At 51.5% G+C, this 21,240-nt stretch overlaps 1 protein-coding gene across 3 annotated transcripts in view; it reads left to right on the top strand.

Annotated features, from left to right (window-relative positions):
* EPHX2 (epoxide hydrolase 2) overlaps nucleotides 1–19,298 on the top strand; it is a 35,639-nt gene extending 16,341 nt beyond the window's left edge. For all 3 annotated transcript variants that reach the window (XM_069484831.1, XM_069484830.1, XM_069484829.1), the window contains 10 exons: nucleotides 854–880; nucleotides 1,800–1,885; nucleotides 3,189–3,300; nucleotides 11,735–11,806; nucleotides 13,884–13,917; nucleotides 15,698–15,800; nucleotides 16,578–16,647; nucleotides 18,415–18,495; nucleotides 18,826–18,884; nucleotides 19,061–19,298. In XM_069484831.1, coding sequence (XP_069340932.1) covers nucleotides 854–880; nucleotides 1,800–1,885; nucleotides 3,189–3,300; nucleotides 11,735–11,806; nucleotides 13,884–13,917; nucleotides 15,698–15,800; nucleotides 16,578–16,647; nucleotides 18,415–18,495; nucleotides 18,826–18,884; nucleotides 19,061–19,139 — 723 coding nt within the window. In that variant the 3' untranslated portion in view covers nucleotides 19,140–19,298. The remainder of the gene's footprint in view (nucleotides 1–853; nucleotides 881–1,799; nucleotides 1,886–3,188; nucleotides 3,301–11,734; nucleotides 11,807–13,883; nucleotides 13,918–15,697; nucleotides 15,801–16,577; nucleotides 16,648–18,414; nucleotides 18,496–18,825; nucleotides 18,885–19,060) is intronic.
* The last annotated feature ends 1,942 nt before the right edge of the window (nucleotides 19,299–21,240 follow it).

Raw genomic sequence — 21,240 nt, 5'->3', positions numbered from 1 at the left:
AGCAGCGTTACTCACAGTGGCTGGGGAAGGGACGAAGAAGATGTGGTCGGTCCGAGTGGTGGAGGATTGTTCAGCCACACGGAGGCGGGAGGTGGGACACCTGCTTCAGCGTGAACGGACCTTGAAGACATGATGCTCAGTGAGAGAAGCCACTGTCTGTGTCAGGGACGAGGGGCAGCAGCACATTGTCCTGGGGGTGGGACGGTGTCCCGGTAGCAATGCTCGGGCAACACGGGCGAACCCTGCAGGGCACTTGTCTCCCCTCCCATTCCAGGAAAGAGGCCGGGGTCACCATCTTACAGCAGATGTGGCCTGGCTAGGGACTCGTGCTAACATACACTGAGCAATGCACATGCGTGTTTGGAGTCAGCCTCCTTGCTGAGAGCATGCTGGACAGGCAGGGGGACACCTGCTAGGCTGCTGAGATGATGGAAGCCTGCAGGAGCCAGCCCAGGCCACAGACTGAGCAGCTTCAACAGCAGACATTCCCTTTCTCACAGATCTGGAGACTAGAAGCCCAAGGTCAAGGTGTCAGCAGGGCTGGTTTCTCCTGAGGCCTCTCTCCTTGGCTTGCAGACAGCTGCTTTCTCCCTGTGCCCTCAAGTGGCCTTTCCTCTGTGCATGTCTGTGTCCTAATGTCTTTTTATAAAGACAGTAGTCATATTGCATTGGGGCCCCCCATAGGGGCTCTCAATCACCTCTCTAAAGACTCTATCTTCAAACACAGTGAGCATCTGAGGTACAGGGGTTGGGGCTTCCACATAGGGATTTGGGGGAACACAGTTCAGCCCACCACACAGGCTGAGGCGAGCAGATACAACTTCTGGTTGTGTTTGTGTGTTTTCTTCCCTAGGAGATGGTAACCTTCCTGGATAAGCTGGTAAGTAGTTACTTTGAACTGATATCTTTGGAGAAGTCCGTTTGGGCCTGGGTGATTAGAGAAAAGGTCTAAGCCTTCGAGGGTGTCGGCTGCCAGTGCCAGGAGCAGGATGGAAGGGCGGGGAAGGCACACTTTGGGGCAGCCGAGGGTGTGCCGGGAGAGTCACCAAGACAAAGGTGGAAAGAACAAGGAGTGTTTGGAGGACAGTGTGGAGACAAGCTGTTTCTTGTTTTTTAATGAAGAGCAAGTTGCAGGGGACAGGGGTAGAGACCTTTTCTGTCTTCAGGCCCGGGAACGTAGCAGGGGTACCACCTGGGCGTAAGTGCACACTGTGACATTGCGTTGTTCAGATGTCCCTGTCGTTAAGTGACGTGTGACTGTAGACACTCAATGAAGGGGAGCCGATGTTGTCATTGTTAGTAGCAGCAGCAGAGAGGAAAGTGCAGACAGAAAGAGAGAGATTAAAGAAGCTTTTGAACGTTTAGTGGTTAATTAAGGAGCGGAGCTCCCAAAGGAGTGGGAGTGGGGTGGGTAGAATCAAAATCATCCAGTGAAAGACCTATGTGAGCACATGGGAAATAAGTTATACTTCTTTTAAGATAGAAGGGAGGAAAGGGTGACACAAGACTGGGTTCGTGGGAAGGTGGAGAGGGAGGAGGAACCCATGGCCCGTGGCCTTGGTCGGCTCAGAGACCTAATGGGCCGGCCATTTGTGCGAGGGGCTGGGCTGGTGGGGGTGGGTGTGGAGGGTGGATATTGGACATTCAGAGCAGCAGCTGCCGTGGGTCGGGGAGGAGGCCCTCGCATCGAGGGGCTGGCGGAGGGCTGGGCCTCTTGGGGCCAGAGGTCTTTGGGCTCTCAGCCCCTCACTCCCGAAACCTGCCCACATTCGGTTCCCTTCCTTCTCCTTCTCGTCCAGGGCCTCTCTCAAGCCGTGTTCATCGGCCACGACTGGGGAGGCATGCTGGTGTGGAGCATGGCTCTCTTCTACCCCGACAGAGTGAGGTAATTAGGCCTCAGCAGCAGGCGTTTGGGGGTCTGGGCTTGCATTCCCATGAGAATTGTTCCTCGGATCTTTAACCCCAGAAAACTTCTGGAAAACAAGTGGGTGATTCAGGAAGGTGATGATACCTTAGCTCTTTAGTGCTCATTGACACATTAACAAGGAGGCCTAATGAGCTAGTCTGAGGAGTCAGCCTCTGTCCCAGGTACAGGCAGTGGGACAAATAATTTGGGGCCCGAGTGGCCAGTGGGAACACAGACGAGTCATGGCTGACCTTGAGGGGTGTGGGTGAGGCAGCCAGGGAGTCGGGTTTGTAGAGTTGAGCCCCAAGAAGGACTTCAGCCCTGCACTGGGAGTCAGAAAATGTGGCCTTCAGTTCGCCCTGCCCTGGCTGGGATAAATCCCTTCACTTAGGCCTTGGTGTCCTCAGCCACAGAGGGGCAGCCGTAACTCCCACCCCACCGGTCTGTGCGGCCACCCTCCGTCTGAACTGGGGGCTGCGGTTAAAACCCGCTGAGCTCCCGCCTCAGCCTCGGGTCTCAGCAAGTTAGATAAACACCATCCTCAGCGGCCGTCTGTGTTTCCCCGACTAATCCAGCTACTTGTATTTGCTGAGTTTAGAAGACCAGAACCGTCAGGGAACTTTGTCCAGCTTCACTCCGGCTCACGTGGTAGGGTTATATCAAAGGCTGAAAAGAATCGAATCTCCCCACCCTTACAGTCCAACTCAAATGCTCTCTTGTCCACAAGGTCTTCCATGACGCCCAAAGCCAGGAATCCCTTTGAACTCCCGTGGCTACTCTATGGCTCGTATCGTAGTCTGTCCCATATGTAATCGTGTGTATATTTTTGATTCTTCCTTATTAGATTACAATAAGCTCCTTGAAGAGAGAAATTATATTTATTTTATATTCTCTCTCCCCTAGTCTATAGCACAGAATTAAACTCAACCCAGAGGAGACACAGTGAGTGAATAAAGGGAGGGAAAAAATGAATGCCTTTTTAAAAACTAGAGAGAGATTCCAGTGTCCCCATATTCTAATCAGGTTGATACAGTGCACGTGACGCGTGTGTGTCTAGTCCTAAGGCAAGTAGGTGAGAAATATTGCGGTTTAGTGGGAATAAAACACTGACTATGAATCAGAAAGTCTGAGTTCGGGTCCCATTCTCCCACGCACTGCCCACGTGAGACCCCGGACACAGCATTTTCCCGCACTGAGTTTCAGTTTTGACATGCACGGTCCTCTCTGGTTGTTGCAGACTGTCCTCACAGGGTCCATGTCTTGTTGCCGCTTATTTCCGCAGGGCGGTGGCCAGTTTGAATACTCCCTTCATCCCGGCCAATCCCAGCGTGCACCCCCTGGAGAGTATCAAAGCCAACCCAGTGTTTGACTACCAGCTCTACTTCCAAGAACCAGTGAGTGTGGGCCCTGGGGGCTGCGATGCTGCATTCTTGTCTGTCTTCCCCTCCCTCCCTCCTTCCTGTCTGCGTATCTCTGGGCCCTGTAATCGTCCGTGGCACTGGACAGAAATGATTTTACAAATGGGCTCGGGTGACACTGGCTGCAGCATTCGGCTGGTGCTTTCCAGGTGGAGGCACATTTGTGCACGTGTGTGCGTGCATGTGCGTGCGTGCGTGTGGGTGTGTGTTGGGGGTGGGGAGGAGGAGGGTGCAGGGATGGTACACCAGGTTCTCCTGCTTCTCTGAAATTGTGGAATGGGGAACGTAGCCCAGGGCTCATTTTAAGAGCTGCCCCGTACTAGTTCTCTGGCCGAGAGGCTGGTGACACCCACCTCTCTTGGTGACAGCTCTGGGCCTCTCCGTGGGGAACTGGTGTCTCTGCCCACTGAGGAGTGTTGCGATTGCAGCACCCGGGGCCTAAGAGTCCTGCAGCTGGCAGGTCCCAAGCATGCTGTGGAGACTGTGAGAGGGGCTTAGGTATCAGCCCGCGGCCACGAGATGCCCCCTGGACGGTGGGTGATATGTGTGTTGGGGTGTCTGTGCCACCGCTGGCTGGAGTTCACCGAGAGCAGCGTCAGGAGTCAATGTCATCTGGCCTGGTGCCCCCCCTGCCCCCGCCAGCTGCCTTCTTCTATGGGGGGCGCCCGATACTCAGCTGTTTGTAGGCTCTGGAGTCCAAAGTCCAGCTACGTCTGGATAATTCCAGAGAGAATGAAAGACGTTTCCTTCTCACACCAAAGAGAGAAGAAGAAACGGATTTGATTAACAAGGAGCATGAGAGGTGTCCCCACATCCCCCTCCCAGCCTCCACCCTCTGGTCCCATTAGGAGGTGCCACGCTGGTGAGGACCGTCCCAGCTTCCATTCAGCGAGTAACTCTGCTCTCAGGATGATTTTCACTGATAACTGGCACCCGTGTGCTTCAGGCAGTAACCTCCTCCGGGAAGGCACCCGAAGCCTCCACAGCCTTTTGGAAAGATGCTCAACGCATCACATCCTACATCCTACAGCAGGGCCAGGGCTTACCTTGCCGTGGCCTGGTGTGCGGGGAGCTCTGAGCTTCCTTTGCCTTGAATGGAATGGAAACGTCTGTACTCCGGTCGAGGTGGTCTGCATCGTCAGGGATGGGTATGATACAGATGTGCCTTACTTTTCTGGGGCTGCCATAACAAAGTTCTGGAGGCGGGAAGTCCAAGGTCAGGGTGGCAGCAAGGCTGGTTTCTCCTGAGGCCTCTTCCCTTGGCTTGTAGACGGCGTCTTCTCCCCGTGTCCTCGTGTGGTCGCCCCTCTGTGCCTATCTGTGTCCTTATCTCTTCTTACAAGGACACTAGTCATACCGGATTAGGGCCTCTCAATCCACCCACTCTGTCCTACTCATCCTCCCGGCTCCAGCGCTCTCTCCTACCGGTAAGGAGTGACTTTGTTTCCTTGTGGGCAGCCAGACTCCGGTGTCCTTCTTGCTGCCGGATTCTCCCCTTGTCTGCTCTCTCCCCACCCCCCAAGGATACTTTAGGCCCTTGGGGGTCACTCATCTCCATATCCCCTGCAGAAACTGGCGCTGGACAAAAGGTGCATCAGTATCAGCTAGATGAATTAACGAATATTAACTCTTCACGAGAAACAGTCAAACCATTTCTGACACTGAAACATATTTGTAATGGTCAACCCCTCACCCACATTGCCAGCATCGCTGTTTTGCAACCAATAAGTGTTACGAATGTTCCATTCAAAACGATGAGAAAGAGAAAAAGAAAAAAAGAGCGGGGCAGAGAAAGTACCCACAGGCATCGCCCAGATTTATACCCCACATCTAGAGTGTTTCGCAATGGTATTTAGCTCATTGAAACGTTTTTTTCTTTATTTTTTAAAAATTGTAAAATACACATAACATAAAATTTCCCAGCTTAACTGTTCTTCAGCGGTACTAAGTACATCCACGCTGTTGTGTGACCATCACCACCGTTCATCTCCAGAAATTTGTCGTCTCCCCAAGCTGAAGCTCTGTCCGCATTAAACACTAACTCCTCATCCTTCCTCTCCCCAGCCCCTGGCAGCCCTCACCCTACATTCTCTATGAATTTGGCTACCTCAGGGACCTCACATAAGTGCAATCATACAGTATTTGCCCTTTTGCGACTGGTTTATGTCACTTGGCATAATGTCTTCAAGGTTCTTTCTTGTCATGGCATGTGTCAGAATTTCCTTCTTTTTAAAAACTGAGTCATATTCCATGATATGCATATGACACCTTTTGTTTATCCATTCACCTGTTGATGGACACTTGGGTTGTACCCACTGCTTTTTTTGAGCGCCTGTGTGCCAGGTGACTCCACCCGTCACAGCCACCCTGTGGAATCCTTTCTTATCTTCTCAGCCAAGCAAACAGAGGCTCTGGCAGGTTAACTGGCCAGAGAGCAAACACGTGATCGGGCCAGGCTATCTACCTACGCTTGTCAGACTACAAAGCCCACGTGCCTCTCGCTAAGCCCTACTGCAGGGGAGCCTGGACTTTATTCTGTGTGCTGTGAGGATCTAAGCAAAGAAAGAGGAACAAATCCTGATAAAGTTCAAAGTCCTGATTGAAAAAGTGACCTTCGGGGGAAAAATGCTTAGTAATTGCAGCCCTAGTAAGGACGAAGTGTTTTGTTTCAAAGGTCGTTACAATTATTGTAGAAAAATCAGTACCTCTATTGTTCTGTGGTAGCAGCCGGGTTTAAATCTGCAATAAGAGTTTGGGGAATGGTTTTGTTCTTAAGAACAAAGCCCCTTGGCAGGGAAACGTTAGGTATTCAAATTGGTGGTCTGGCCCTGGAAAGGCACCCAGCAACCAGTTTGGGGTGAAGCCAGCCGCTGGGACGTGTCGTGACGGCGGGGGGCTGGGTCTGGAGGGGAATCGTGCACAGCCTGTCTGGTACCGACTCTCTAAGGAGCGAGTGTGCAAGGCTCTCAGTTTCCACATCCGCAAAAGGTTGGTCTCGAATGGTTTTCAAACAGGTAATAGCATCAAACTTAAGCTGACTTCAGGTCAATAAATAAAACCAACAACATGTAGAGCAGCTCTTTGGTGCAGGGAGGGTGCTGGAATCCCTCCTCCCCAGCCAGGAAGAGGCATTTATGGTGTCTCCCGCATCTCCCAGGGAGCACTCTGGGGGCTCTAGGCTCCACCTGCGAGGTGGGTGCACCCAGCACCCTGCCTCTGCCTCTTACTTGCAAGAGATAACAGGCTTTGCGTTTGCACAGTCAGAAAGGAATGAGGATAAGGCGCTCTGACACCTGTTGCATTTAATTCTTCGGATTCTCAAAGTCCTCAGCCTGGGGGATAGCTCAGAGCCCCTTAACCCCCAACTCAGAACACGTCTAGTTATAGCCCGAGAACCTTTCCCTCTCCCACCTCCTGACACTGTGCCATTTTACTTCTTCCATTTTTATTTCTTTGTATGTATTTTTATTTCTTTGGGAAAGAGTGGGTGGCAGGCATGTGTGTGTGTTTTTGTGTGTGTCTGTGTGTCACCATAGAGCAAGCTAGAGGCAGATTTCAGGCACCGAAACCCCCTTTTGTGTAAGTACTTATTTAACCAGATGAGAAACAAGGGAACAGAGAGAAAGTGTAGGAAAAGGGAATTATAGGCGGGAGTCACCGGAGAAGGTTTCACCTGGCTGAAGGGGACCCCAAAATCCACAAATGAGTTTCTTTCTCCCTCGAAGCATTGAGTCTTTCTTAACACGGGAGCTCTTTTAGGCTACAGGGAGTAATTAGTTACAGGGTTTATTTTTTAGGCTTTTGTTTATCATTATAAATAATTCATGCTTGCTATTAAAAAAACACTGAGTTATATAAAGTAAAAATTTAAATCTCCCTTTACCCATATAGAAGCTACTAGCATTACTATTGATAGTTTGGTATTTTCCAAACATTTTTTAAATATGCTATTAAGTGAATATGTGTGTGTATGTACATGTAGGTATATATAATTTTTCCATAAAGATTAACATTTACTGGCTCTTGGACAGATTTCCCGGTCAGCACATACAGATTTATTTCATTCTTCTTAATGGCTGCATGGAGCTTCGTAATACACGTGGAGCATGGTTTATTTAACCAATCCTCTGTTGAGGGACATCATTTTGATTATTTTGCTGCTGTGGAGAGCGAGAGTTAGGGCCACCAGATGTGGAGGTGGCACCAAGTGCCTTGGGTCCTTTCAGAGCCACCCTGGGTCTGGATGCTCCATCTCTCTCTTGTCTGGCCGGACAACAGTCAAAGGTAGGCACTTTGCTCTTTCTATGCAGATTCTGGATGCTTCTATCCACTAGCATTTTTGACCTCAGGGACACCTGAGGCGTGTTGTGTCTCTGGCCTGTTTTAGAGATCTCTGTCTCAGAGTCTCACAGGAATCCGAGTCACTGTTGTCTAGGTAGACAGAGGACATGCAGCCGAGGTGCTGGCCCCAGTCCCTGCTCCGTGGGAGGCTCCATCGTCCCTCCTGGACCGTCCTCGCTGTTAGCGCCAAGGCTGGAGGCCGGGCTGGGCCCAGGCTTTGCGGAAGCTGCAATTGGATTTAAGCGGCTGTCTCCACTGCCTTGGCAATGAGACAATAGACGCAATTAAGTGCACCTTCTCCGGCAGACGTATTCTACATCTTGGCAAGTACAAAAGAGAAGATTAAGGAGGAGAAACTCGGCTGGGGTGGTGAGGGGGACAGCTGTCGCTGTGAGGAGGTTTATAGGACATGGCGGAGGCCGTCCCGTGGTCCTCCCACCTGGGGGGGGACCTCCCTGGGAATGCGGGACTGAGAACGCCACCCCCGTCTGCACTGTGCATGGAAAGTGTAGGCAAAACTGGGTCTTTTTCATCACATCTTGCCGTCCTGGGGCTCCTCTGGCAGCGGTTGGATATGTCCACGGGGCACAGAGCGTGGGGGGAAGAGAAGTGCAGGGCACCGTGTGACCCCACCCCTCTGTCTGCTGCGCCCTGGTGGGTGTGTGGCCCCACGGCGCCTGAGGTGATGTGACCCTGGTCCCTTCTCCCTCCCCCACGGCCCCCACCCCAAATCAAGACACTCCTTGGAGAGCTGTGTTAGTGCCCTGCGGCTGCCATACACATTACCATAAGCTTGGTGGCTTAAAACAACAGAACTTTATTCTCTCACGGTTCTGGAGGCTGGATGTCCAACGTCAGGTGTCAGCAGGGTTGCTTCTCTCTAGGGACTGTGAGGGAGAATCCGTCACCCTGCCAGCGCCCCTTGAGTTCCCGGGCTTGTAGCTGCTTCAGCTCAATCTCTGTCTTCACATGACCTTTCCCTATGTGTCTCTGTGTGTCTCTCATCTCCCTCTCCTTCTCTTGTAAGGACAACAGTCATTTCATCTTGAGATTCTTAGTTATGTCTGCAAAGACCTTATTTCCAAATCAGGTCACATTCACGGGAATTAGGGGTAAGGACTTGGATATATCTTTTGGGGGGAGCCACTATTCAGCTCACTCCATTAGAGTGTGATGCCCCTGGGATGTGAATGAACCATATTTCCCCAAAAATTCTATTTACCTTTACTGGCTTTTAAGGTTAATTTTAATTGTCACATTGAGAGAGTGTGACAAGATATCTAGATGGATGTGTTTCTCAGTCGGAAATATGTATCTTGAATATGGGGGAAGCGAGGGAGACTGATCGGGAAGCCATAGACACTCAAGGACATGAGAACTGAAAGTTTCTTTCTAACAAGCGTCTGTGATTTTAAGTGTACAATAAAGAGGGGAAGAGAAGAGGGGGGTGGGTGGTGAGAGAGGCCACTCTTGGAACGCCGATGAATTCTGAGGTTGGGTTCACTCCAAGTCACTCACGCGGTTTCCAAGTTGGCTCTAAGGAACTCTTTGTCCCTAAAGGACCTCAGAGCACCCAGAGACAAAGCTCCTGGCGCCATGGAATTCCTAAGGCTCTGTTCTGGGTGCTTAATTTAGAACCTAGAGCTGTCTTCAGTGTGCCTGCCCCAGGTGATAGCGTTTGGGTGACAACAGCACAGACTTGTCCAGCAGACTTTGCTCTACAGGGTGCTGCTTGGCTGGAATTAGCTGTTTAACAACCTGCTCCTTCCCTGGAGGCAGAAAAACAGGAGCCCCAAGCCTTGTGGCCTGCAAAGTCTGCATCCCACACTCTTCCATTCTTCCTTCCCTCTCTCTTTGCCAACATCTCACCTTTGTTGGGGATCTACCGTCACCCTGCCACGGCGATGGGAATAAAATCACACATAAGATAGTGCATGCCCCTAAGAAACTCCCAGGCTGGTGAGGGCACCAGGTCTAAACACAGACAATTGGGATGAAATTCCGTAACTTTAGTGCTAGAGATATTGATAATAATGAGAATAATGGTTACGAGCATGCCTCCTAGGTGTTAGGCATTTGTAAGAAGCAGGCGTTATCTCATTTAATCCTTACCAACCCCCCATTTTACAGATGAGGATACCGAAATTTGGGGGTAGGAGGTCGCCCAGCCTAAGTGCCAGTACCTGGGCTTGAAACTGTGTTGGATTCTAAAGTTCATCCTTTAATGTCCATGCCCAGGACCACTAAAGGAGGAGCCCCTATCCAGCTGGACAGATAGGAAATTTGTCATTGTTCTGTGGGACTTAAAAGTACAGCCTTGCCCTCCGTGGATCAGTGCTGGATGTGCTCAGCTGGGCACACAGCCGGAGCACAAACACTGTTATCTTCTTCCCTTCCGGACCCTCGCCTCTATCCCATTCTCCCTGCCCATCTGATGTGCTGCTTTGATTTTTTTACTTTTTTTGCTCTCTTTGATCTTTTATTGACCCTGTCAGCATCCGTTTGCTCTTTTCAAGATCATGTGAGGGCAAAGCCCTGTCCAGGTTCCTCCAAACGCTGGAATGCATCCCCGAGCTCGTGAACAGCCACTGTTTCTGGGGCGGGGACAGCTCTCAATAAATAAGAATGATGACCGAGGGCAGCATGCAAGGCTGACCAGGGCTTGCATCAGTCACTGCAATGTGCCTCCTCCCTCGGCCGTGGCCTGCCTTGGCATTCATCGTCCCGCCGCAGAGGGCCCCATCGATTCTCCACTGTAATGGAATCTTGCAAAATGGGGGGAGTGTAGTTAACACACAGACTTTCATCAGAAAGTCTCCAACCAGAGATCCAGCACCGCCCGGTGATAAATGTCTCCTTTCTTTCTGTGCTACCGTCACACAGATCCCGAGCTCTCTTGGGGAGTGATGTGCAGAACACAAAAAGGTGACCTCTAGGATGTGCAGGGACCGAGGACCACGAGTCACCCTTTGTAGATGTGGCTTTAGAATCCTCCTCTTTGGGAACGGTGGTGGTCCCAGGAGAGCATACCCAGGCTCTGCGGGATCCAGGAAGAATGGAGCTATCCTTTGGTGGTGGGAGAAGGCACGACTTTATGGAGAAAGCAGGGTTTGGGTCCGGCGTTGAAGGCCAAACAGAAGTAGACGCTCTTGGTGGAAGTCACAATGTGTTAAACCGGGGAGGTGGGCAAGTAGGGGTCCTGTCCCAGCTCTTTAACAATGGTACCCTTGCTGCCTTATCTGTAGGAAGACAACCCACTGGCAGTCTGATGGTCTGTGATTTGGCTCAAATCAAGGAGTTGGTTTTGAAGTTATTATAGCAAAATTTAGATGCATGAATGGAATAGCTTTTGTCTCAGTTTTTGGCTTTTCCACTTGGATTCTCAGAATCCTTGAGCCCTTCTCTTCTTACCACCCGTCAGCCCCCACTCCGTCCCTTCCAAGGGAGTGTTATGAGTCACACGTTCTCATTGTAGGAATTTTGAAAAACATAGGAGAAGGCGACATCCATAAACCCACCTCCCAGGGGGACCACTGTTAGCATCTTGCATTTTATTTTAATCTTCTTTAAAAATGTGTGGGCCAGGCACAGTGGCTCACGCCTGTAATCCCGGCACTCTGGGAGGCCGAGGCAGGAGGATCGCTTGAGGTCAGGGGTTCGAGACCAGCCTGAGCAAGAGTGAGACCCCTACTCTACTAAAAATAGAAAAAAATTAGCTGGGCAACTAAAAATAGAAATAATTAGCCAGGCATAGTGGTGGGTGCCTGTAGTCTCAGCTACTCGGGAGGCTGAGGCAGGAGGATCGCTTGAGCTCAGGAGTTTGAGGTTGCTGTGAGCTAGGCTGATGCCACTGCACTCTAGCCTGAGCAACAGAGTGAGACTCTCAAAGAAAAAATAAAATAAATAAAAACATGTCTTTCAAGATGAAATTCAAACGAATGCAATTCTAATGAGATTTGGGCTGGGTGGGGCAGAGCTTGCGTGCTCCTTGCTGTCTGTCGGATGGGGCAGGGGTACGGTTTCCAAGATTTTCGAAGGGGCCTTCATTTTGCTTTATTGATGGTTTCAGGGAGTGGCTGAAGCTGAACTGGAACAGAACCTGAGTCGGACTTTCAAAAGCTTCTTCAGAGCATGTGACGAGGTGAGGCGGGTCCGGATGGGGCTGCCCTGCAGGAAGCAGGCACCTGGGGTGTGGCAGGGCCTGGGAACTGGCCCCTGGCCTTCTCTTCTTTGACTTCTACAGTCAGGGTTATTGCGGTCCCCTCTCTGCGGGTTAGGGGAGAAAAGTCACATCCTCACTGTCACCGAGATTGGAGAATGATTGTAATAGCGACAGTTTAGAAATGATGCTGTTATCACCATTGCTATTTGAATATGCATAACTGACTCATCCAAGTCCAAAACTAATGGATACCTCTAACTCTTTTCTTGAACAACCAAAGGAGTTTAGAATGCTTTGTAAGTTGGTCACCCACACCGTCCTGTCTCATGAGTCGGCAGTCACTGTCACTGTTGTTTTTTTATATACAGTCAGTGCCCTGCTGAGACTGTCCCAAGCTTTCTAGTTTCTTTGCAGATCACTTCTTGCGTCTCTCTCATTCACTTTGAGTTCAGTTTCCTTCTTCCTGAAGTACCTGCTTTAGTAGGTCTCTCAATAAGAATCTGTTAGTGGTTTTGGTTAACTCAAGGGTGTTTTGGCCTGAAAATGTCATTATTTTGCTTTTAATCTTGAAGAATGTTTATCTGAATATAGAATTCTAGGTTGACAATTATTTTCTTTTACAAGTTTCTGTCATAGCTTGTGAGAAAGGACCTCATGTCTATTAATTGTATATTAATTGTCTTCAGGCAATTAATGGTCTTACATGCTGTCATGTCTTATCTGCAGGGTAACTCATCTTTGACATTTTCTTTTTAATTTCAATGAATAGGGCTTTATTTTTTTTAATCTGTGAAAGTGGTTTTTGTTTGTTTTGTTTTGTTTTTTAAGACAGGGTCTGGTCTCACTCTGTTGCCTGGGCTTGCCTGCAGTAACATGATCGTAGCTCACTGCAACCTCAAACTCCTGAGCTCAAGCCATCCTCCCACCTCAGCCTCCAGAGTAGCTGGGACTACAAGTGCGTGCCACCACACCCAGCTAATTTTTTTTTTATTTTATTTTTTGTAGAGACAGGATCTTGCTATGTTGCCCAGGCCCGTCTTGAACTCCTGTCTTCAAGTGATCCTCCTGCCTTGGCCTCCCAAAGTGCTGGGATTATAGGCATTAACCACCATGCCTGGCCCTTGGTTCTTTTTCAAATCATTCTGATCTCTTTTGATAGAGGCTTGTTCTATTCTTATTTTTCAATTTCTTCTTTTATGTCTTTAAAAAATTTTAAGCATACTCATTTATTATTCTCTCTCTCTCTCTCTGCATGTTCTATTATTTTATGATTTGGGGAGTCTTATTTTACTATTTGCTACATTTCCTGTCTCTTGCTATGGGCAAGTATATGTGTGAGAATGTGAGTTTTGTAATTCTGGCTTGTGAGCTCATCTTCAGAAACACTTAATCCATACCAATCTGCTTCAGTTCGGACTGAGGAAATGACCCTCTTGCGTGGTTTAGGGTTCCTTCTGCCAGGCACCCTGGTGGCATTACCAGCCCAGGCTCACTCTGTCGTTGCTCACTTCACACCTCGAGGGTTCCAGATCACGCAGACAGTGTAAATTCAGATCCAAGCACTTGTGAAGCCATGCCTATAGCTATGAATTCCCAGGGGGGCTGTTTTTGGTGTCCTCTTCCTACTGCTCCTTTGATCTCTCTGTTGTAATGGGCGGATATTTTTCTAGTCTACCCTTCAACTCCTCAGTGCACCAAGGCTCCCACATGTACTGGACTCACTGTGAAGGGGCAGGGAGCATCTCAGTCCTAACTCCTCACCCACCAGAGGCCGGAGGTCTCATCTCCTGTTTCCATTGGTTGATGGACCCAAGTTCTTGCACTGCCACGGTCTGGGAGGGCTCTGGGGCAGCCTTGGCCCCGAGCTTTGGCTGTCAGCCAGCGTCCTCTTCACTGTGACTCCTGAGGAGGCCCCTTGCTCTCTCGGGAGCTTAGCACATTAGCCTGTATGGCACTCACGGGTCTTTCGATGTGACAGGGGTTTCGGGTGAGCTATTCCGGTATATTTTCCTTGGCTCCCCCCATGACATCATTTCTAACTCTGTTCTTCCTACAGACTGTTCTATCTGTGCACAAAGTCCGTGAAATGGGTAAGAAACATTCTTAGGAGAGAAGGGAGATGGGAGGGCCACATCTGGAACCAGCCAAACGTGGCATGAATGTTTCTCCCTCTGCCTGCTATGGGCAGAAGCCCGGAACCTTCCAGCCCTCAAGGTGAACGGCGCTCACTCTAACCCCAGGCCTGACCACAGCCCCAGTTCCTTTCCTCTAGGGATCTGCGGATTCCAGATCTTTCTGGAGGAGTCTTAGAGCTTGTCCAGGGCACTCCCTGTCCTCCACTGATAAGGACCCAGCCCAGGACAGAGAACTGACCTCTGCAGGGTCACCCGTGCATGCAAGGCAGCGTGGGCCGGGCCCTACCCAGGTCTCTCCGTCATGGTCCTCTGGCCTCTCCTCCACCCGGGCTCCATGTCCCAGTCGTTTCCGGTTCCTTCACTCGAGCCCCATTCTTGTTTTCCCTCCTGGGCTGGGTGTGAGTGAGGAGTCGGAGTCTAGACCAGACTGGGGCTCATTCCCACAGCCCCTGGATCCAGCACGCTGCCCATAAAACCCTATTTTATCCCCAACACTATGGCCTTGACATTATTCACTTGTGTTTTTATTAGTGATGATGCCGGGAGCCCCTTGCCTCTGCACCGACAGCGTGTATCAAACGCTAGACTAGCTGCCTTCAGATACATACGTAGGGATCCTCATAGCATCCCTAAAATATCATTATTATTTCTACTTTACAAATGAGGAGAATGGGTCTCAGAGCATTAAGTGACTTGTCTAGAGAGGCCGAGCTGGAGTTAAACTCCTCTGACCCTAAAGGCCACGCTCTGGTCACTGCTGCAAGGACGTCTCCTCCTTCCCCTCCTTGCTTCCGTTCCTCTATTCATACCTTCACACGGTGGCTTGTCCATTCATTCACTCATTCATCCCCCAGCTGTTTTGAGCACACACTTGGGGAGGCCGGGGCTGGGAGCCACAATGCCCAGATGCACAGAGCACAGCAGCTGCCCTCAGGGAGCCGGTGGTCTCATGGGGACACAGGCCGGCAGGCGTGAGGGGAGGAAGCAGCTGGGGTGTTGCAGAGGGGCACTGAGGCACAGCGGACCAGAGCGCGGCCTGTCGGGAGGCTTGGGGTTGCTCCCTGGGGAGACGGCCTGACCACACACCCAGCTCCTGTTCTCGCGGCTTCCTGAGTCTGAGAATGGTGCCAGCCCTGTGCGGGCACCGGGGTGGATACCCCCTGGGGCTGTGCCCTGTGAAGTGCAGTCATCCTGGGGCTGCCAGCTGTCATCTCAGGTCATCCTCCGGGGGGGACCAGGGACCACCCTGAAGGCAAGGACAGCGAGGACACCGCAGGAGGGCCTGCCAGGCGCACAGGAGGCAATCGGATAGGTACCCCCGGCCTAGATTTTCTTCCTAAGAGGAAAAGTGGAGCAAGCACTTGTGAACATTCCAAGAATCTCATGGAGAGATCTCAAAAGGGACATAGTTCAGCCGTCCAGAAAAATTTAGTCTAGCGGTGAGCAGGGCCTGGAATACAGTGGACGTCTCCCCGACCAGAGCTGTATGCATGTATTTGGAGGGGTGGCTGTGGTTTGTCCTGGAGCAGTGGTGACAGCCCATGACGTCAAGGCCTGGGGCGCGGGGACCGTGAGGTCTGGGCTCAGAGCTCTCGAGGAGACAGGCTTGCTGCAGGGAAGGAAGAGAGCACAGATGAAGAAGGCACATGAGGCCCTTCACACAAGTTCAGAGGGGCCGTGGGGGCCGTGAGGTGCCTGGCCCGGAGGTGGGGAATCCACAAGTGGCTTTTCGCAGGAGGACTCTTTGTGAAGACCCCAGACGAGCCCAGCCTCAGCAGGATGGTCACCGAGGAGGAAATCCAGTTCTACATGCAGCAGTTCAAGAAGTCTGGTTTTAGGTACGGAGAGAACAGGGCCCCAGACCCAGATGCGAGACCGTCGGCCCAGAGGGACTCAGCTCTCCGGGGGGAGGGGGAGGCTCGATTCTCCTCCACCACGGCCCTCATGAGTGCCGGGCCAGCCTCTGCTTGGATGCCTCCAGTGTTGGGAGGCTCACCCCCTCACGGTGCTCTGCCTGCTCTAACTTGGGGTAGCTCAGCTTGCTCCCCTTATGCTTGTGGGCTGCCCGCAAGGCAGAGGTTTTTAACTGTTTTTTTCAGTCATGACTCCTCCAAGAATCAGATGACAGCTCTGGATTCTTTCTTCAGAAAAACACAAAGAAATTCAAAAATTTCATACATGTTGGTGCCTTTGCACCACTTCCCACTGTCCAGCTGGGAGGGGACACCTTTGCATAACCTCCCAGTGTCCCTTTTCACTGGGCTCCCTGGGGCAGGGAGTGGCCCCTGGACGATGTGGGGCATAAAGCAAGTTCCCCGCCCTCTAACATCCCTCGGAGGGTCCTGTAGGGCCGGCTCCCGCCTGTCCCTAAAGCCCTCAGAGGCTCTCGGCCCTCTCGGCGGAGTCCTGTGTCCCTGCCAAGGGCCTCGAGCAGTCAAGCTTGGCAAATGTGCTGGACAGTGAGGTGACAGCCCTGGGCTCTGTTTTCTGCCCCTGCAGAAAGCTTTGCTCTTCCTGGGACGCCCGGCTCCGTGCAGAGCGGATTCCCTTTGGGGCCTGCAGCAGAGCCGTCTGCCCAGAGCTGCCCTAATTTTACTTTCTCATCCCTCCCCCAGAGGCCCCCTAAACTGGTACCGAAACATGGAGAGGAACTGGCGGTGGGGCTGCAAAGGCTTGGGACGGAAGGTGAGAGCTGCGTTCAGTGTCGTTGCCATGAGAGCCACTCTCGGGGCTTCCCGTTGGCCCAACCTGATAAGACCCTAGGCCAGAGCTGGGAGGACAGACCTGCTGGCTTCCTCCTTTCCCTCTGGGTTTGGGAGTCACTCCACTCCAGGGTTTCTTCTTTCATGCTGGTGCTTCCCTTGGAATGGTAGAGGGTGGCGTGGGGGACACGGCAGGGCTGTGTCCACATAACTGCAGCCTCCAGGTCTCCCGGCGGGGCCCCAGGCCAGGGCAGCAGATGGCCCAGGGTGGACAGCGGAGCCCCAACCCGGGAGGAGCATTCTGTACTCTGGGAGACGTGGCTTTAGCCTCTGGTTGTATCACCTTGAACACGTCAGTCTCGGTCTCAGTGTCCTTGTTTGTCAAGCAGAAGATGGGTTCCAATCTGTGGGTCTGCAAAGAGGGTAGTGGAGGCCCCAGTTTACATTAAAAACAGTGAAAACCTAAGGGAAATCACGTTTTCCCCGGTGACATAACAGGTGGCCAGGCTTTCATCAGCCCACTCGGCAGTCCTGGCCATCTCGGCCGCGCAGTATGAGTGACCACGCCTGCTACGTGCCAGGCAGCGTGCCAGACCTTGGGCTGGCAAACAAAACAGATCAGGCCCTGACCTCCTGAAGTTAGGTCTCGAGGCCGCAGAGCATGTGACCTGGTGGGTAACAGTAGGCCGAGGAGCAGGTCAGCCGGGGTCTAATTCCTGTGGGACCTGGGGAAAGGCGCCTAACCACTCTGATCCTCTCTCGCCTCTTCTGCAATATGGAAACGACAAGAACAGAGCTGTGTAGGGATGACGGGTTAATGCATGTAAAATGTCAAGAACAGGCCCTGGCACACGGTAGTTCAATTAATGTTCTTGTCACCATCATCACTGTCATCTGTGACTGCAGTTAGATAGAGTCTCTCAGCGCATGGAGGGACACGATGACAAGGCCGTCGGGAAGGTGAACCCCGATGGCGCTAAGGTTGGGAAGCCGCTTCCTCTGCGGTGACCTCCCTCCTCGCCTGCCTCCTCCCACGCTCCCACCACTGCTTTACCTTTTAGCTCAGAACATTCCAGAGTTTACAGAACCTCTCAGCAGCCTCAGGATTAGTTTCAGCAACAGAGTCACTTCCCGTCCTTCCCCCGGGTCCTGTGGTGAGACAGACACCGTTCGTACGACAGCGGAAAATAGCGCAGGTTCCTTAAACGGCCCCGGGGAGGCCGCCTGGGCGTTGTGACGCAGGTCGTGTGAGCACAGGGACAGTAAAAGAGGCTTTCGTGGCCTCCTTGGCCCCAGCGTGTTCCCCTCCTTTGCCCGTGGGTGGAAGGGAAGTCATTCGTGTCCCTGGTGACTGGCTGGAATGTCCGCCGCCCTTGCGTTCATTTAACGCAGAGAACGGAGGAATCTTGACCTTCATTCAAGGGCATCTTTCCTCCCTTCCGGTGCCATTGGTTCGGTTTCATGGCGTCGGCCACACAGAGCAGGCCGGCACACGCTCTTAGACACGAGCGCACACGTTCTTACTTATACATATGTGCACACGCAAACCCGTGTGTGTCACCATGTTGCTGAATCTGTCCTTCTAAAGATCTCCAGTAGGAACCATGACGCCTTCGTGCCAAGTCCGGCAGACGCAAAGCCAGGGCCACGGTGGTGCGGCGGGCGGGGGTCTCCCCTGGGGAGCAGGGGGCAGGGAGGCCGCCCCCGTGGAAGGGAACCGGCCGCTCCGTCTCCTGCTCTCCATCCCCAGATCCTGATCCCGGCGCTGATGGTGACGGCGGAGAAGGACTTTGTGCTCCATCCTCAGATGTCCAAGCACATGGAGGACTGGGTGAGGCCTGGCCCCGCACGGGGGTCTCAGTGCATCCTGCCCAGAGGGGAAACGGCAGGGGAGGACTCACCCCGTCATGCCAGAGGGGACAGCGGTTGGGGCACCTCCCTGACAAGGGGCTTCCTCGGTGACATCACTGTCACCTCCTGCCAGCAGCAACCCTGACTGACATGGTCACCCCTTCAGTCATCCTTCCTTTCCCAGTAACGCAGGGCCCTGCGGGGAGCAGAGGGCTAGGTGTCCCCCACGGACCCCCACGGCTCATTGCGCTGACCTGAAACCCACCCACCTGCCTTCTGCCGCTTACCCTCGGCCGGGGTTTTCTTTCAGGTCCCCCACCTGAAGAGGGGACACATCAAGGACTGTGGGCACTGGACGCAGATGGAGAAGTAAGGAGATTGGGGGGTCCCTGGGAGGGGGCCGGGGCTCCTGTTCACCTGCCACCGAGCCTTCCCGGTCTGATTGTGCCGGCCATGCCTGGCTCGGCCATTGGCGTCACCCCTCGGCCCTAGCGGGGGGGTGCCGGGCCCAGACACGTGTGTGCAGCCTTTTGTCTCCCTCCCAGGCCCGCCGAGCTGAATCAGATCCTCATTGAGTGGCTGGAGACCGATGCCCGGAACCCGCTGGTGGTCTCGAAGATTTAGTCCCTGGCATGTGCCAACGCCCAGCGTGTGCACCCATGCCTCCGTCTGCTGGGGCACCGTTCTGCACGTCCAGAGGTGGCCCTGCGCGCGTCTGTGGTGACCAGCAGCATTGTTCTGAAAAGATTTATGAGAAAGAGTGATTATCTTTGAATGATTTGATGTCATTTTAGATCCAGGAGAAATCAGGTGCTATTAATCCTCCAGGTATAAATACGTTGTCCCTTATCTCTAGGAACCATTAGTGTCCTGTCGGGGGGACAGAATGGGGTGGCCAGGTGGTGATTTGTCTTTGACTAACCAATTGACAGCTTTGCAGCAAAATCAGCCGTTGATTTTGAAGCATCTCAGTCTCGTTGAGGATGCTTTATTCAATAAAGCTAAGGTGACAGTGATGTTGCTCTTTGTGTTCTTGGGAAGGCAGAGCAATTGTTCAGAGAATGACACTTTCCCTCTGCTCTTGAGCCCTGCTCTGGTGGCCCAGGCGCTGTGTGATCTACACCAGCGCTGTCCGGGCTTCCTGGGAGGTGGCGGTGGTCTGCGTGCTCTGTCCCGTGGAGTGGCCACTGGCCACAGCCAGCCGCGTGCCCTTGCTCCCGACTTTGTGTGTTGGGAACATTCAATATCCTTCTAGCTATTTGAAACTATATTATTGTTGGCCGAGCACGGTGGCTCACAACTATAATCCTAGCACTCTGGGAGGCCGAGGCAGGAGGATCGCTTGAGGTCAGGGGTTTGAGACCAGCCTGAGCAAGAGTGAGACCCCTACTCTACTAAAAATAGAAAAAATTAGCTGGGCAACTAAAAATAGAAATCATTAGCCAGGCATAGTGGTGGGTGCCTGTAGTCTCAGCCACTCGGGAGGCTGAGGCAGGAGGATTGCTTGAGCCCAGGAGTTTGAGGTTGCTGTGAGCTAGGCTGACGCCACGTGAGACTCTGTCTCAAAAAAAAAAAAAAAGTATATATATATATATATATAGCTGAAGCATTTACGGTTACTGTGGATGTTCACAGTTTTCATATTTATAAGGTATGAGTGGAATCATTTTGTTAGTTTACCCAGATACATTTTGTCATATTCAAATACAAAAGTTTTTGTATCTGTTTTTTTAAAGACTACCAATGTTGTTTCTCCTCCTATAAGCTCACTCTTTTGTTGTTTGTAGTAAAATATCTATTAATATAAAATTTGCCAATTTAACTATTTTTTAGTGTGTAATTCAGTGGCATTAAGTACAATGACATTGTTTTGTGACAATCACCACCGTCCATCTCCAGAACTTTTTCATCACTCCAAACTAACACTCTGTCCCCATGAAACACTAACTCCCCAATCCCTGGCAACCACCGTTCTACTTTGTGTCTCTGTGATTATACAGTATCTGTCTTTGTGCCTGGCTGATTTCATGTAGCATGATGCCCTCAAGGTTTATTTGTGTAGTAGCCTGTGTCCACATTTTCTTCCAGAGCTGTGTTTCCTGGTCTGCTTTGAGGCTCAGCTCCGGCCACATATTTAAGGCTGAATGATCTTCCACTGCGTGTAAAGACCGCTTTTTGTTTGTCCACTCTTTCACTGATGGATGCTTGGGTGGCTTCTGCACTTTGGCTGTTGTGAATGATATTGCACCATGTTACATTCCCACCATGAATGCACAAGGGTTCGGATTTCTCCACATCATCACCAACACATTATTTTCTGTTTTTTAAAAAATATGTATATAATAGCTATCCTAATCGGTATGGAGTGGTATTTCATTGTGTTTGTTTGGCTTTTTGTTTTTGTTTTTGTTTTATTTTGTTTTTTGAGACAGGGTCTCACTCTTTTGCCCAGGCTAGAGTGCAGTGACGTCATCATAGCTCACTGCAGCCTCCATCTCTTGGCCTCAAGCGATCCTCCCACCTTAGCCTCCCAAAGTGCTAGGATTACAGCATGAGTGACCAAGCCCAGCCTTTGTTGTGGTTTTATTTGCATTTCCCTAATAATTAGAGATGTTTTCATATGCTTATTGGCCATTTGTGTATCCTCTTTGGAGAAATGTCTATTCAAAGTCCTTTGCCCGTTTTTTGATTGGGTGGTTTGTTTTTTGTTACTGTTGAGTTGTAG

Source organism: Eulemur rufifrons, chromosome 12 (genome assembly GCF_041146395.1).
Source record: "Eulemur rufifrons isolate Redbay chromosome 12, OSU_ERuf_1, whole genome shotgun sequence".
Classification (NCBI taxonomy): Eukaryota; Metazoa; Chordata; class Mammalia; order Primates; family Lemuridae; genus Eulemur; species Eulemur rufifrons.
Note: the sequence above shows the minus strand (reverse complement) of the source record. Positions and strands in the feature narration are given on the sequence as shown.